The 18,836-nt window shown below is 35.2% G+C and overlaps 2 protein-coding genes across 2 annotated transcripts; one reads left to right on the top strand and one right to left on the bottom strand.

Moving 5' to 3' along the window:
* Nucleotides 1–1,163: 1,163 nt before the first annotated feature.
* Nucleotides 1,164–2,363, bottom strand: LOC131657968 (uncharacterized). Its single transcript, XM_058927309.1, has 3 exons — nucleotides 2,232–2,363; nucleotides 1,693–2,090; nucleotides 1,164–1,590 (listed from the first exon to the last, which is right to left on the bottom strand). The coding sequence occupies exons 1-3, from the start codon at nucleotides 2,361–2,363 to the stop codon at nucleotides 1,164–1,166; spliced, it is 957 nt and encodes a 318-aa protein (XP_058783292.1).
* A 6,586-nt stretch (nucleotides 2,364–8,949) lies between these two features.
* LOC131657967 (uncharacterized) lies at nucleotides 8,950–11,001 on the top strand. The gene has a single exon (XM_058927308.1). The coding sequence runs from the start codon at nucleotides 8,950–8,952 to the stop codon at nucleotides 10,999–11,001; it is 2,052 nt and encodes a 683-aa protein (XP_058783291.1).
* The last annotated feature ends 7,835 nt before the right edge of the window (nucleotides 11,002–18,836 follow it).

The following is an 18,836-nucleotide window of genomic DNA, read 5'->3' as shown; positions in this document are numbered from 1 at the left end:
TTATTTTCTTCAATTTTACAAGAAAATAATAAAGCCGTCGCCTATAAGAAATTACTATTGATGTTGATACCAATAAGCTTGCTTTTGTGAAAATTAATTCAGAGACCCGAAACTAATTCAAAAGCTCTCAAAGTTGCCTTAATCGCCCAAAGATGCTTCCAAGTTGCCATCCCCACCAAGAGAGTGTCATCTGCAAATTGGAGAATATACACCCTACATTTACCATTAATGTTTATCCCTTAGAACGATTCATTAATAACCGCTTTCCTCACCAAACCCATTAATTCTTCGGTTACAAGAACGAAAAGAATGGAGAGAGGGGATCACCTTGCCGAAGACCATTTTCAACCAAAAATTCCTTCGTGGGGCTACCATTAACTAAAACCGATATTTTACTTTGAAAAACCAAAAGTTCCATCCACCTCCTCCACCTAATACCAAAACCCATCCTTTTTAACATGTAATGTAAGAAATCCCAACTTACATTATCGTAAGCCTTTTCAAAATCCACCTTGAAGAGAATACAAGACTTGCCTTTCCTATTAGAAAAATCCACCGTCTCATTGACCACCAACACACCGTCTAATAATTTCCTACCCGGAACAAATGCGCTTTGACAAGGAGAAACTAGAACATTTAACACCACCTTTAATCTAGCCGCCAAAACTTTAGAAAGAACTTTATACAAACAACCCATCAAGAAAATAGGTATATAATCCCCCAAACCCAAAGGATTAGGGTGTTTTGGAATTAGACTCAAGAAAGAAGAGGTTATCGACTTAGAAAGAGACTCACCCGAATGGAAAGAATCGAAAAAGCGAATAAAGTCTTCCTTGAGAAAAAATTAACACTTTTTGATGAACGTAAATGAATATCCATATGGACCTGGACTTTTAGTACCCCCACAACTCCATATAGCCTCCTTAATCTCAGATTCGAGAAAAGGAACTTCAAGGAGCAAGCTCTCGGTCAAAGATAATGCATTAAAAGGAACACCTTCTAAAACGGGTCTCGCAGCATCCACCTCCAAGAATTTATTCGAGAAAAAAGAGAAAACCTCCTCCTTAACATCAATCACCGCTTCCACTATACCTCCCGGAGTCGTAATCGGGCCAATATGATTATGTATCCTCCTCTATTTCATCACCCTATGGAAAAATGCACTATTCTCCGCCGTTTAACCACTTCAATCTAGATTTTTGAACTAGCATATTCTCCTTTATTCTCAAATTCAACCAAAAGCGACTAGTTGTCTCATTTCTATTAGCAAGCATCTCAATCCTCTCCCCCTCCGAAGCTCTTTCTAAAGCACAATCCCCTTCATTCAACCCATGAACATTATTTTCAACATCTAAATCAAACTTCCCAAAAATCGCAGTGTTCCACCATTTAAGACAATCTTTAAGAACACACAACTTTTCCTTCAACACAAAATCTCCCCTCCCTTCTACCTTTATCTCCCTCCATTTTTTCTCCACAAAAGGAAGAAAAGAACTATTCGAAAACCATTCGTTATTAACCTTGAACGGTTTAGGACCCCAATTCACCCCATCCTTGATTAGCCAAATAGGACATTGGTCTGAAATATCCCTTTAGCCAATAAATTTCCCCACAAGACCCCAATTATTCACAATGACATCCGACACAAGAAAATGATCGATCCTACTCATATAAGCACCATTACCGCTATACCAAGTAAAAGATTTGCCTTTGCAAGGAATATCAAGAAGCTTACTATCAATAATAAAATTTACAAAAGCCTTCGAATCTTCGCTCCTCTCTCGATCCGTCCTCCCCTTCCTCTCTGAATGATTCTTAATGGAATTAAAGTCCCCACCAATGACCCACTCGCCATCGACATAGTTGTTCTTCCTCAATAAAAGCGCATTCCATAATTCCTTCTTCTTATTGAGATCGCAAGAAGAGTACACATTGACAATATAATACACATAACTCCTCCATATTAACTTTACACCCAAAAAGCCCTCTTCCTTAAAGCTATGAACCACTTCCACCCCTCCTTCCTTCCAAGGAATAATCAATCCACCCAATTGACCGTTGGCGTTAGAAAACGAGTAACTAATGTTCTCCTTGGACCAAAAACTCTTGACCACTTAATCAAAAACATATCCGCTTTACCTCTTTTAATAATATCACTATTCTCCTTCTCTTCAATTGACTCCCACCACCTCTTATACTTAAAGAACCTATAATCATTGAGACACTATTACTTTCTCCTTCCCAACCAACCCTATATTTTTATCAACTTTTTCCAAAACCTCAATATGTTTTCTATAATCCCTCTTACCCTCCAAATTAACAACCCCCAAATCCTCAATAGCCCTCCATATTTCCCCCCACATCAGAAACGGGCCCCACCTATTTACTCATAGCATTGAAAACCACTAAATCAAAAGACTCTATGGACTCAACAACGTCATGTCTCTGATAAGAATTATGATTATTAAAAGAGCTACTAAATCTGGAATTCTCCGAATTGCCCCTGCCATTCACCTTAGTCTCAACCTCTACTGAAATCTTACCAGCCAATGGATTCTTATCATCCCCCCCCTCCTCCGAAGAAAAACCCAATATGGTATTATTTCCCCCGTCCTCGTTACCATCTTTCCCACCCAACACGCCGTCAGACCATCCATCGTCCGAAACAGACGAACTCAAAGATATTGCCTTGGATTTAGGTCGATTCGCCGATAACCTTATGGGCCCATATGTGTCTTCCCTAAGAGTCAACCTAAACACAATACCATCCACCACCACCTGCACATAAAACCATTTGATACTCTTACCAGGATTCTCGCTATATCCATATGCGTGTTTTTCGAATAAATCTCATCCAACGAAACAAAAGAACCCAAAGAATTAGCCAGCTTTACAAAAAAATCACCATTCCAACAATGACAAGGAACACCATACACTCTAATCCACATCACTCTCGCATCGTCCACAACTTCTTCCTTCCAAGGAGTAACCTCCAAGAACCACTACTTCCACCATGACTCCCCTTCGCTAATCAACTCTTGAATAAAACCAATTTTAGACTCCTCAAGCAAGCACAAATTGGCTCCCATCGAAGTGACCTTAATACTGAATACACCTTCCATATCGAAGTAAGCTTGTAGATTATACACATACCCAGGGACGCAAACGCGACCAACATGAGCCTTAGCTAATCGTAACTTATCTTCCTCCTCCGCCTGATAGCTCATCAAGCAATCCCCACCCTTCGTATTCACACAAGCCTTGTCCCCAACCACATCCACAAAAGATCTCTTATCGCGCATCCCTCCTAAAACCCCACCTCTCCTCCGCAAATCCTCCCTCATTCGGTTGTCCTGAACCCCTCCTTTGGAACGAACCGAAACGACATTTCGCTCAAACCTTGGTGGGTTGGCATGGATTTTCTTCCCATCAAACTGTACATTATTCAATCTCACAGCCAGGATCCTCAAATCTTCAACCTCCCCAAACCTAGCAAACCCAAATCTTTTCCCCAAACGATTCCTCCTCGGCGAAATAACTACCTATACCACCTTACCAATGCAACCAAAAATGTTGAACACCTCTCCCACTTTAACCCTATCAGGAATTTCTGAAAAATAGATAGAATTAATCGAATCCTCCTTCCTCTCCTCCGACCGCCGATTCGTCGAAAACACGTTCCATCTGGGGGAAACGAAACGAAACACCTTCCTCTTCTGTGTCGACCACCCCTGAGAAGCTATAGAACCAAAAACAACCACTTACTCCATTGAAAAAGAAATCAGAGAAAAAACAAAAAGCGAAATACAACGCTAGGAGAGAGAAGAGAGCATTTTCTCTCTCATCTCTTTAGAAACTTTTTTCTTTTGTATTAATATCCTTTATATTAATTAGAAACATATTAATTAATTATTTAATAATTTTTATTTTTATTTTTATATATAAATAATAGTTATAAATATGCAATAATAATATGTCCTTTCATATTTTTTTTTATATAATTCATATATTGTAATAAAATTAACGTTTACAAGTTTTAATTAAATTGTTTAATACATAATTATGGTTAATTTATGATGAAATGAAAAAAATAATATATACAAATAATTAAAAACTTAATCAATATTTATCCAAAAAATTTCAAACTTATACAATCATTTAGTAATATAAATTATAATTATAATTCTTGAAAAAAAAATCTATACAATAATTCACATAAATTAAAATACTCATTTTAACAAAATATTATAACTACATAAATTTTAACGACGAAAAAATTAAACAAAATCAGTTGGTCACATCTTATCATTTTTAAAATCGATAACTGTTTTTAAAATAAAAAATTTAAATTTGTTTCATTATAAACAATGTTCTAAAAGAAAACATTAAAAACAAAAACTTTTTAAAGAAATACTTGACATAGATTTAATAAGTTTTTTTACCATTTAATAGTTAAGAAAAATATAATACTAAATACAAGTCATAGAAAATAACATTGCGATTAATATAAATATTTATGATTAAATAAAATAATAATGTTTAAATCTAATAATTGTTTTCATATTATTTTTTAATTACTATACTTATATTCAATTATAATTTTTTCTACTTTTTCTAAATCAACTATCATTCTTATAAACTAAATAATTAATACATTATATAAATTATAAATATAATGTTTAAAATTTTCAACAAATGTTAATTGGATCTGTTCTTTAATTTTGAGAAGTTCATCTAAATCACACTATTGTAATGCCCTTTCGATGTTAATATAAGATCTAATGATATTCCAAAATAAAACTAATTTCTCACTTTTTAAAAATGAAGGTGAAGATATTAAAAAGAAGATTGATACACAAAAAATATGGGGAATTAGGCCAATACCCACTCAAAAGTACTTAAATTTATAAAAAAAGGAAAATTTTGCCTATTTTTTACATAGTCATTTCTAATGTCAATATGTATAGAGTTAAAAAGTGTGAAGCCTGTAGATGCGCGACCTACGTTAGCAAAAAAATATGCACAACTATTTCTTTTTTGTAAGTATGCGAAATGATGAATGACATGTCGAAAAGAAGCTTGATACAAGAACACCACATGTTTTTCAACTACCAGGGGACCAAATTGAAATTTAAGGATGAGAAAGCTTTAACCACTGTTATAGAATCAGACTCCGCCCAAAATTGCTTTCGACCTTTATCTTTTGCGATTTCTATGCTATGAAGTACACCACAAAATTTTGGTAACAAGGAGTTCTTCCAAGGATGTGGTTTAGCAAACGCCAAAGTGAAGAGGCCTGAGTTCAACCTAAAAATCCCCCCACCTAATCCAAGATTAGATAAGTATGCTCCATCAATATTACACTTTATCCAATTTGGAAGAGGAGGATTCCAAAAAATCTCTTTGATATTAAGGGCCTTTGTATGATGAATCGACATATTAAAGGCCTTAAGAACTGCTTAATCAAACCAATTGTGCTTGTAAGAAAGAGGTGATTTAGAGCATGACAACTGCACCTGAGCTCTAATATGATTACATATAGAAGAAAATTAGAATGGTTGGTCGTTGAACCTTGCATAATTCCTTGTGCTCCAGATGGCGTTGACCAAGGAAATATTAGAGACTTGAATTGTAAAAGAGCCTTAGGGGGGTAGCTTTTGAACACGATTTCTAAATGACATAGAAAGAGATTTAAACATCAATATTTAAAAGCTTACATAACTAGTTCCAAAGTCTAGAGGCAACTGAACGGGAAAAGAAGAGGTGATTTGTGGTTTCTTGATGAGTTTTAAAGAGTGGGCACATTGATACCATGTTTATGCCTTTTCACCGAAGTTGCTCATAATTAGGCAATTTGTTATTGAGCAATCTCCAAGCAAGGAGAGAATGAGAGGTAGGGATATGAGTGCTCCATATCAAAGCAACCCAAGGAATAAATGAATGAGAATGATACTTGAACTAATAAACTTCTTGTAAGGACAATTTACCATTACTAGAGTCCTTCCATGATAGAAAATCACCACACTCTTATGAAAGAGTAATATCTTTGGTTCTTTCTTCTAAAAATTGGGAACAGGTCCAACTAATCTGTTGGAAAGAACCAACTGCTATAAACAAAGAAATAGAAGACTTTGGTATTAAAGTATAAATTCAAATGATTGAAGCTATGCAAGTCTAAGTCATTAAGAGGATGCTTTCCACACCAAGCATCTTTCTAGAAGTTAATCTTAGCACCATCACCCAATGACCAACAAAAGTGATCCAATACAGTGTAGTATTTTGATTTGATCCTTTGCCAAATAGTAGAGGCAATATGATGATTTATTCTTCCACTACACCTAAGAGCCCTGCTCTTAAGAATAGAAGCCCAATCTTCTTGCATAATGTCGGTGATGAGGAGAATGGGGTGTACCTGCAAGGCACTCTGATGATGAAGTAGGTAGGAGCATATATACGTTTGAATGTTTCTAGGGTTTCAAAATGTGTTCCTTGACCCTCTCCAATGAGAGGATTTTTATATTGCCCTCAGCGCTTGACTATTGGTCCACCTTTTGTGCTAGATCGTGGATCTAGGCCTAAAATGTGTGACTTCCAGGATTCTAGGGGTATGTTTAGGAATCCTGAGAGGCTGCCCGAAACTAGCCGTTGGTCAGACAAAGATGTTCTTTTGGGCGACATAGGTGCTTAGCAAGCAGAAGGCCAATTGTCCCCGGCCGAGGGGCAGGTCGAATATATTGCTGTTGGCACATATGGAGGTTTGGCCGCGGATATCGATGGTCCGCTTTCCTCAGACAAGATGTAAATGTGTCATCGATAGAGATGCAGGAGGAAAAAGGGTGTCATTTACTCTCAGTTGGTTGGGCTAAGGCTATTGGGTCATTCTGGGTGCAGGAGTGGATTGGGTCATGCCTAGCCATTGGACCAATCCAAAACACCAAATCTTTGTATTTCCTCCTTTTTATTTAATATATTTTCTATTTGCTTAAAAAAAAGTTAATTCAAGTCTTTTTTTACTACTCTATTTAGTTTATAAAAAGGATTTTCATTTACAGTATTTTTATTTCGAAATAATATTTACTCTAAAATATCGATAAGCTTTTTTTAATAATATAGTCAATTTATTGAATCTCATTTCACCTTATTATTTCATAAAATAAAATTCATAAAAAAAATATTTTAATAAATACAATGCATATTTAATAGTTAAACTTTTTAAAAAACTACACACAATCTAAATAAAACATATTTTATCTGAGAAGAATAGTCACCAAATATATCTTAATTAACTCTATCATATTATTTTTATAAAAGAAATTGTAAATCTTACTATTAAAAATAGTATTTGGAATCAAGTATTTGAAAATATAAAAAAATTCAAAACATTAGAAATTAAAAAAAAATACCGAAAAAGAAAAAAAAAACTAAAAAATCAATTGTGTTAGTTTTTTTATGCATATTCAAATAATATGTGATATTCCTAAGAAATTAAAATCAGTGTTTTAAAAATCGGACCGGACATCAAACCGGTGAGGGTATTGGGTCACTAGTTTATTGGTCGAACCGCATGTCTGAACCGAGTTAAACCGGATAACTCGGTTGAATAGACCGGTCGTTATAACAAAATTATATAGGTATAAAACTTGTCGAACCGGATGATTCAGTCTCTACAAAATATAACTAGCACTTAAATTTTATGAAAATATCATATTAAAAATAAATTTTCAAGTTTATAATTTAAATTCAATATCACACATAATAAAATAGTACAAAATCACAAGTGTAATTGCAAACAAAGTTTAATTGCAACATAATCTAATTGAATAATTTGTAACAAAACAATTCCATTGTTTACTAAATTTAATTTAAGAAAGGAAAAACTGTTTAAATATTGTGATCTCCTTCTTCAATATCAATCATCGATAACAAAACCAACCGCATCTACAAATTTTTTATTTTATTTTTATTTTTTATTTTATTTTATTTTTTATTTTAATATTTTAATTTTTCATTAAAAATAATTAAAACGATGTCGCTTTAATTTTTTTAAAATAAAAAAATAAAAAAATGCATTTAAACCGCCGGTTTTCTCGGTTTTAGCTGTTTAAACCGATTTTATTCGGTTCACACCGGTTCGATGATATTTCTGATTCAGCTATTGAACCAGACCGATTACCTGTCCGATTCCCGGTTCAATCGGTCCGACCGTCCGATCTGATCCGATTTTTAAAACATTGATTATAACTATAGATGGGGAATTAACATCAATTTAATAACATGGATAAATTTATAATTATTAAAAAGTATAATACCATAATTTATAATATATAATTTTCATAATGACATGGCAAGTGATATTTTCTTAAACCAATGCATGGCTTACAACTCATAATGAGTAGGGTTACCCAACTTATTTTGTTGGGTCATGAAGTAGCCACCCTCCATAATATATACTTAACAAACACGTAAGGATTATAAACCCTAAAATATCAACTAAACTCAGCTCTTTTCCAATTTCCAAACCCTACTCTATTCTAAACCCTACCGCAACTCCATTCTCTCAGCAGGTGAAAATTTTCGTCATCCCTTCATATTTTCACAATTTTTGTTTAATTGCTGTGAAATTTTCAAACGTAATGGGTTATTTTAATAGCAAGAGTACTTTGTTTTGCCTTATTGTTATTATTATGTATACAATAATGTCAATTTTGCATGCACGTTAATAATAGGGTCACGAAGTAGGTTTCAAATTGCAATACATGTTTATTATTGATCATGTTAGTGTGTTTATATTAATTTAATCATCGTGACATTTTATTATAGTTTGAACATCATGTTGATTTCTGATTGGTATAGAAAACTTGCAGCTTTTTATGGTGTTTATTGTTCTTCTACTATGTAGTTCTTGTAATTGTTGAGTTCTAATAGTTGACTTTATTTTTAGAATATCAGATGGAGCACTCTACCAACTGTGATTCACCTTGTAATGGACAGAGTGTAGGGGTGATCCCAAATCAGATGACTACCGAGCTGAAATGTGACCTTCAACCAATCAATATTGATTCGATTTCTTGCTCTGACTCTGATGCTAGCTCTGTGGTTTCTATAAAGGAGGGTTGTGGATCACCTATGTCATCATGGGCTTCCGATCCCGAAACTGATATCTCATCTGTGACCAGTTGTCATGTAATGCCTGATGAATCCCTTCAGGATGTTGACCTTGAAGGAAACTATCCTGATTTGGAAGGAGAAAACCAGTTCGTCGGTGTGGAAAACAATGATGATGGTTTCTCGTGGGAGATGGACAATAGAAGTTATGAAGAGTTGCTCAAAAAGTTCATTGAAAAGGAGGAAGAGTTAAGAGTTTCCAATTTTAAGCTTCATCTTTCGGAACAAGAGATTGTAGGGTTGAAAGTTCAAGCTGAGAAGAGAGAGAGTCAGATTAATGATATGCATGAAAAATTGGAGCTGAAAGAGGATGAGTTGTATGAACAAAAAGAGCTTTTGGATAAAGAGATTTTCAAGTTGAAGAATCGAATTAGAGAAAGTGGAAGTCAACTTGATGATGTGCGCGGAGAATTAAATCTGAAAAAGGGCCAGCTTGATAGTGTGCACAGAGAATTAAAGCTGAAGAATGCTCAGCTTTTTATGATGCGTGAAAAGTTGAAGCTGGACTTGAAACATGTTCAACTTGATTATGAGAGCGAATTAAATTTGAAAAACGGTGATCTTGATAAAATGCGGGAAGAGTTGTTGCTGAAAAAGCATCAGCTTGATAATGTCCGTGAAGAATTGAAGCAGAAAGTGAAGGAGCTGAATGAACAAAAGGAGCTTTCGAAAGAAGAGATTTTCAAGTTGAAGACTCAACTTATAGAAAGTGAGAATCAACTTGAAAATATGCTGGAAGAATTGGAGCTGAAAGCAGATGAGCTTGATAATGTCCGCGATGAATTGAAGCTGAAAGCGGAAGAGTTGAATGAGCAAAAGGAACTTTCGAATGAAGAGATTTTTAAGTTGAAGACTCAAATTACAGAAAGTGAGAATCGACTCGAAAGTGTGCGCGAAGAATTGAGTCTGAAAAAAGAGGAGCTGCAAAAACAAACTGATGAGTTGGATATTCATATATCAGAATTTGCCAACAAGATTACAGATTTGATGGAACAACTTAAGGCGGCTCAAAAGAAGGAGAAGATTTCAAAAAATGAAGTCGCAAATTTAAGAGAGGAACTTGATAGTAAGTCATCTATGATTCATCAGTTGCAATGTCAGATTAAAGAGGCAAAGGAAAATCGTGCTGCATTAGAATGCAACATAGAAGCCTTGGTTTTAAATAAAGAGGAGAATGACATTAACCACGAGGAGGAGTTGAGAAAATTGAATCAGACACTGCTTGATTCTCAGGTTATGTTCTCCTGGGAGAGAGAAAAGATGGATGCTGATATTGCAAGATTGTCAAAACTGAGAAAACAATTGACCTCTAAACTGGAGGAATTCGAGAGTAGAAACAAGGAGTTAGAAAAAAAAGTAATGCTACACGGAGCTGAAAAATCGAGTCAGAATAAGCTGCATTATGCCGAAGTAAAACTTTTGCAAAACGAAATCAGTTGTTTGAAGAAAGAACTTGGTGAAAGGATGAATGATGCAAAAGCTGCGAATATGGAATCAAACAAGGTAAGGATTGAAATAAATGAAGCCAATGGCAAGATTGATAAGCTTAAGACTGAGATATGCTCGCGGGGCGATCAAATATCACATATGAAGAATCATATAGACGAGCTGAACACGTCACTGAAGGAGCTGGAAGTCCACTATAGAACTAAAGTGAATGATGAAAATAAGCTGATAATGCGAGTTGAAGAACTTGAAAAAGAGGTGAGTAAACAGAATGTTGTGATCTCAGAAAAGGCTGCAGAAAAGCCTGGGGAGAAGAAGGAGGCAGTTAAGCAACTATGGAATTCACTTGAGTACAATTGGAGTGGATACAGTGACATATTCAAGCGTTGAATGACTTATAGGCATGATGGCGTAGTTTCCAAACATTACATTTAGTTGTAGATTTTTTTTTGCTTGTTATTGGTTTTTCTTTGTTCTTCTGTTATGCATCTAAACATTTCATAATAATGTGTTTCCTCCTGTTGACCGTAGAAGGAGATGCAATCACTTTGGTAATTGAGTTTGATTAAGTTTCTTTTAGTTTTGAATTCTGATAAATTTTCGTATTTTGAATTATATAAAATTTATATTGGATTGACATGTTTGTTGAAGCTTTTATATATTTATGTTGATTCTTCATCTGAAGTTGATAATACCTGTGCTTTTTATGCCGATTCTTCATCTGAAGTTGATAATACCTGTGCTTTTTATGCTGATGTGAAGTTGTAATTACAATGAACTATAATCAGTATATACTCGAAGAGCTTTCAGGTATTGTTTTTCTTCCAAGTCTCAAAGGGATTTTTCAGGACATCCTCGGAGTCTGAATATTCTAATGTGCAGACACCATAAGATAACTCACTCTTTTGTTTCTGTCAACAGATATGTTCAACCAATTATAAGCAATTTTCTTTGTAAAATAGTACTAAACTACTAATACTATGCCAACTTAATGAACCTACCAGCAATAGCAATTTTTCAACTTAGATTTTTCAACATGTATTAGTGTATACCTTCCGTACGATAACAATATATGCATGTGATCCAAGTGATACCAGCTAGCTACAAAAGATAGCACTGAATGCACAATTCAATAATCTCTGTGGTTGTCATTAACTACATGAATTCATTTTGTGAAAACTTAAGAGGTACTACTACTCTGTATATATAGTTTCAATGTAGTTATATAATACTTTTGTTATATTATTTTTACACTACTTTCAAATCTTTATAGCAAAAACGGGCGCTGAAGATGTAAAAATATTGAGACAATCATGAGCTTATTTTGATAGTAGGCGTGATTTTCCCCCAAAAATTCATTCTACTTGAAAATATTCTATTTGGAGCTCTTATTAAAAGTAAATAAAAATTATATTCAACACTTATCAATCACTAAATATGATAACAACTTTTGAATAGGGAGAAGTTTTTGCATGGAGCGTTTTGTTTTCACCACTTCCACGCCACGGCCGCTGGTCAAGCCACCGGATAGATGTGCATCTAAGCCTTCGAAATAGTTGTTCTGAGATATTTTTACTAAAGACCAAAGAGTTAGTACTGTGAAGGAGAAAGTGAACCTGATTAAAAAGGAATTTATAAAAACCTTTCTTGAAGGAAGAAACCAATTGTTGTCAAAGGTTACAATGGATGAGTGAACCAATTGAAGGAAGAAAGCAATTGTTGTCAAAGGTTACAATTGTCAAAGGTTACAATGGATGAGAGGTTGTGGACCGAGTTATATTATGAGTGTTGGAAAACTTATTAAATGATCTTTCTAAAATTGACAAAATATCATTGCTATACCTACAAAAAATGAGATAAAAACAATTGAGAGATAAAAACAATTAAACTCAATGATATTTACACGATAACGCAATATATACACTACTATAACGTAAATTATATCGAATATACACTAAAGTTGAGGTTTATTGATGAAAAGAAAATAAATTAAGCCGATGAGTGCTAATTATTCACGCTCAAATTCACAACAATTTAGCACTCAACCACTACAAAAAAACTGCAATTAGCCAGGTGAATTTCACCTCGCAAAAGCAAAACTCACGCTGCAACGCAATAATTGCGGGGTTGACCAAATATCCTGCAAAAACGTTAGTCGCAACTTGTTGTAAGGGGATTAGCACCCCACAACTTTGCCAGGTGGTATTCACCCCCACAACGTTGTCAGGAATAAAACACCCCGCAAACACGCTTTCTAAGACTGGAACGACTTCGTTCAAAGCAGGTGCCACAATTGAGTCAGAGCAGGGGTAGGAGTATGTTAGGTAAATTTCACCTAACAATATTTAAATATTCAAAAACTTGCAGGGTGAAGTTCACCTGACAAATATTGAGATACCAATAATAAAAAAAATATATTTATATTATTCTAAATATTAAAATTAATATTTAGAATAATGTAAATATAATAAAAAATTTAAATATTCTAAAAAATTTAAAAATGCAAATTTATAATTAATTCTAAATATTTAATTTCATACTTAATATAAAGAAATTTATAATTAATCCAAAATATTTAAATTCAAAATAACATTTCGGTTCTATGATTAGCAATACTAATGCTTATGGCTCTATGATTAGCGACTCCCCTTTCTAATGCTCTACGCTGCTTTGCTTTTTCAGAGTTGTTCTTAAACTCATCTGATTTCCAATAAACAAGTATTTCTTTAAACACATTTTCGTCCATCCATGGAGGCCTGGTCCCTCTTTCTTCAAATTCAAGCCTGACACGTCTAAGCATGTCTGAAAGTCGTGCTGATGCTCTTTTCCTAAAATTAATCTCAACCAGCTCATCATCTAGTGTGTGCCATATACACTTCTCCTGCAATATAGAAATTAAAACAAGATGGTTAGGACTCACAATTTAAAATAATCTATCTATAATTAGGACTCACAATAGAAGTGGTTCCATAAGCAGTCAGAATTCAGAATCAAGTGACACTCAAGAACCAGATTTGGAGCTAAGATTATCTCTTTGATCTGCCAGTATACAAGTAATGATTCTAGTAATTGTAAAGCTGGATCTGAATGTCCTATTCCCACATTGGTTGAATTGAAAAGTACTTTCATGGATTTCATTAAAACTTTCACTTTGTAAGTATTTAAAACCAGTGGCTGGACAAGATTTAACTCCCTATTAGATAATATCAAAACCCGGATCCTTTACCGCGGCTGACCGTTGTAATTGAATCAGCTAGCTATTAAAGTTATTAGTAAAAATAGTTCTAATTACACTCACTGTAAAATAATAAAACCTAGGGAATGTAATCATGTACAAACGAATTTAATCGATAGCATAGTAAAAAAGAAAATAATAATTCATAATCATATTGGTCAATGCTACATTAGTGGCATTGTTTATAATGTGGGGGCTGTACTAATTAGTAAATATGGTTCATCAACTTACTAATTGTTTTAGACAACTAACAGTTTTAACTATTAACACTAACAATTTAAACTAACTATTTATGAACATCATAATTTAGCTATTGATGTTGTAATCTTAATGAATGGCATTACATTTTCAGCACTACAAGAATTATATATGAACAGAAAATGCGAGCGGAAAATATAACCTCCAAACACAAGGTAATTCTGTGTGAAAAGAGCTGACATTTGTAAACCAGTTCAGAAACTATGCATAAGAGGAATTCAGAGCTAAATAAACAATTTGATTCGATAACATTCTAATAGCTTCACTCAATGTTCCATAGCTTGATTAATTCTCACCTCAAACCAAATCGAACTTCAAACCTAGCTCAGAACCAATTCTGCATTCCAATACAAATCCGCCAAACAAATATGTCAAGCCAAGTACATTACCTGCCAAAAATATACAGAAAATTAGTATTGCATTCATGCCCAAAACAATTCAAGAGAATAAGACTACATGAACCTGCAAGTCAAACCAAAGCCAGCATGTTTGTTCAATTCAACATCCAATTCAAGTTCTACAAATTCATACCAAGCCAAAACACTTCAAGGCCAAAGTTAATTCATTGTACCAGTTCAACTCGAGCCATCATAATTCGCACCCATCCGAGAGAAAAGACCTGTAATCACACATCAAATCCAGATCAACCCCAAGCTCACACATTCAAATCGCACAAAATAATACATACAGATTCAATTTCAAAAGTTCAAACATTCAAGAGCCAAGAACAATGCATACTCAAACTTTTCTATTTCAGAGCCATAAAGGAAAATCATGCACTACATATCATTTAAACATCCATAATAGTAATAATATATTTTTTGTTACCATTAGTAGTTTAGAATATTTTGTATAAAACTATATTGGAATCCGAATCAATACAATTTAGTAGCCCTAAGACAAACCTTAATCAACCTATTATCTTATGACCAATACATCTTTCTAAGTTCAATTACAAACAATAAACTATGTCTCAAAACTGCAGAATTGGAATTATGCAGTAAAACACACTGCAGGGAACTTTTTAGACTGTAAATTCATTATACCAATCAGCCAAGACATATGAAGTAGATTGTATAGAACAATTGTGAGGTCTTTTCTAGTGAACTATCTTAAAGGTTTCACATTCTTAGACAAATGGTTAAGAGGCAATTCTATGTTGGGTATACTAATTGGAAATTTTAAAACAAGATTGTATATGTCATGGTTGAGGGTCCAATCATGAAACGGAATCAAAATACAAAACAAAAACATCTCAGACCAGCCTTTTACCCACTGTCAAATAACACTAACAGTAGCTACATAATTTTCCAATAAGAATTAACTACTAACTTCTAATAGTTTTATTAACACTAACAATAGTGTTGTGAATTCAATACCAAGAACAAAGTATAATACAAGGGAAGAATAAAGGACAAGGAAGAAGAGGAGAACACAAATATTGGTTATAACTGCTATTCTTTTACTTTCTCTTAAAACAAGATTACAAGTTTACAAGAATAACAAATAACCTCACTCACCCCTAATTAGGATTTGCAGCTTAGCAATGATGAGAGACTAGTATGCTATTTATAATAAAACCTAACATACTAACTAATGGGCTTTTTCCACAAGGCCCATTACACAAGCCAACTTAATAAACAAGCTAACTTAACAAATTAGGGTTTAAACACTAAAACCTAATTTAACATGCTAACAACCCTTAACCCTGTCGAACCAAGAAGCTACCCTTCGGCCATACTAGAGTTCGATCCAATATCTCACAAATCTCCACCTTGGATCTAACTCTACAACATCAAGGGAACAAACTGGCTTTCTTCATGCAGCTTTAGCAACTGCATACAGTGGAAAAACGTGCAACTCGGTAATGTCTTGGTGATCATATCAGCAGCATTGTCTTCAGTCGAAACCTTCAGCACTTGGACTTCTCCACGCTCGATTACTCCTCTGACGAAATGCAGCCTCACATCAATGTGCTTAGTTCGCTCATGATAGGCTGAATTCTTCGACATGTGTATTGCACTTTGACTATCACATTTAACAGTGATACCTCGACCTTGAAGTTTCAGCTCCTTCGCAAAACCTTCAAGCCACAATGCTTCTTTCACAGCTTCAGTTAATGCAATATACTCCGCTTCAGTGGTTGATAGAGCAACAACCTTCTGAAGTGTTGCTTTCCAACTAATTGCTGTGCCAAACATAGTGAAAACATATCCAGAAATAGATTTCCTGGAATCCATACAACCTGCATAATCAGAGTCGACATATCCTCCAATTGCTGCTTTACCATCTTCACCCAAGGCTCCACCATAAATTAGGACTCTTTTCATAGACCCATTTATGTACCTTAAAATCCACTTCAATGCTTGCCAGTGAGCCTTTCCAGGATTCGCCATGTACCTGCTTACAAGACTTACTGCGTATGCTATGTCGGGTCTAGTACAGACCATAGCATACATCAAAGAACCAACTATATTAGCATATGGGATTCTATTCATATAGGCTCTTTCGACATCAGTATTGGGACACTGATCAATACTCAGCTTGAATTGAGGGTTTGTTGGAGTCACAACTGGCTTCGAATTCGACATACCAAACTTTTCAAGAATCTTCCGTAGGTATGCCTCTTGAGATAAACATAACTTAGACTTCTTTCTATCTCTTCGAATGTCAATTCCAAGAATTCTGGAAGCAGCTCCCAGATCCTTCATATCGAACTCCTTATTGAGTTCAGCCTTCACCCTCGTCACATCTTCAACATTGTTGCTTGCTATGAGAATATCAACCACATAAACCAACAAAATAACAAATGAATTACCAGGTCGAAATCTGAAGTAAACGCAGTGGTCGAACTGACTTCTAATGAAACTTATGCGTGCCATGAACTTGTCGAATCTCCTATTCCACTGTCGAGGAGATTGTTTCAGCCCATACAAAGATCTCTTTAACTTGCACACATAACCTTCCTTCCCCTTTTCGACATACCCTTCAGGTTGCCTCATCAGGATCGTTTCATCTAGATCACCATACAAGAACGCAGTCTTCACATCCATTTGTTCCAGTTCAAGATCGGACTGTGCTACCATGGCAAGTAACATTCGAATGGACCTATGCTTCACAACAGGAGAAAACACATCATTGAAGTCGACACCTTCTTTCTGAGTGAAACCCCTTGCAACTAACCTTGCCTTGTATCTTTTCGACGTCACTCCTTCAATTCCTTCCTTAACTTTGAAAATTCGTTTACAACTGACTAACCTTGCCCCAACAGGTTTCTTGATCAGTTCCCAAGTATGATTATCATGAAGAGATTTCATCTCATCATCCATGGCCTTCAGCCATTCAGTCTTATTTCGACTCCTCATAACTTCCTTGTAGTCTCTAGGTTCTTCGTCTAGAACCTCACTTGCAGAGATTAAGGCATAAGCTATAAGATCTGCATACCCAAGCCTCTGAGGTGCCTTTATGACTCTTCTCAACCTATCTCTCAACAATAGGTAGTCATCGTCGGTTTCCTTAACTTCCTCAGCATCTTCTGCTTCTTCTTCGACTTCATCAGGGATATGCAATTCAACATCAACATGCTCCACCTCAACAGGAATCTCTACCTGTTCCAGCTCTTCGTCGGATGTTTATGTACTTCGACCAACATCATCAGTTTTCTTAAAATCCATTTCAGCTTCATTGAAAACTACATCTCGACTGGTGATACACCTCCTGTGACCTGGCTCTAGGCACCATAGCCTATAAGCTTTGACTCCTTCTGGGTATCCCATGAACATGCATTTCAGAGCTATAGGTTCGACCTTGTCTTGCCTAATGTGAGCATAGGCTACGCAGCCAAATACTCTCAGTTTGTCGAGATCTGGTGGATGTCCCGACCAAACTTCTTCAGGTGTCTTCAAATCTAACGCTGTCGAAGGACATCTGTTTATCAGATATGTTGCTGTCGAAACAGCCTCAGCCCAAAACACCTTCGTTAACCCCGCACTAGTCAACATGCATCTGACTCTCTCCAAAATAGTTCGATTAAACCTTTCAGCCAAACCATTTTGCTGTGGAGTACCTGCAGTAGTTCTATGCCTTGCAATACCAGAGGCAGCACAAAAACTGTCGAATGCCTCATTGCAAAATTCAAGGCCATTGTCGGTTCTCAACCTCTTGACCTTTCTGCCAGTCTGATTTTCAACCAGAGTCTTCCAACTTTTGAAATTCTCAAAAGTTTCATCCTTAGTCTTATGGATGAATACCCATAATTTTCTGGAATAATCATTTACAATGGATAGAAAATACCTTGCTCCTGAATGTGATGGACACCTTGCAGGCCCCCAAAGATCAGCATGGATGTAATCAAGGGATCCATGTGTTCTTTGTTTGCCTTTGTTGAACTTCACTCTGCAAGATTTTCCAAGTACACAGGGTTCACAAAACTTCAGCTTTTCGACTTTGTCTCCACCAAGCAGATTTTGTTTCCCTAATTCGACCAGACCCCTTTCACTGACATGGCCCAATCTCATGTGCCAGATTTCTGTTTTCGACAAAGGTTTCGTGGATGCAACATTTGTCGAACCACTTACAACTTCAGCCTCAAGGGTATACAAGCCTTGTTTCTTCACGCCTCTCAAGACTTCCTTCGAACCCTTCATGACTCTTAGGATACTTTTCTCTCCTTGGAAAACATATCCTTTCTTGTCGAATTCACCAAGAGAAAGCAGATTTCTCTTCAAATCAG

This window comes from Vicia villosa, linkage group LG3 (genome assembly GCF_029867415.1).
Source record: "Vicia villosa cultivar HV-30 ecotype Madison, WI linkage group LG3, Vvil1.0, whole genome shotgun sequence".
In the NCBI taxonomy this organism is placed as follows: domain Eukaryota; kingdom Viridiplantae; phylum Streptophyta; class Magnoliopsida; order Fabales; family Fabaceae; genus Vicia; species Vicia villosa.
This window is presented reverse-complemented; position numbering and strand designations above follow the sequence as displayed.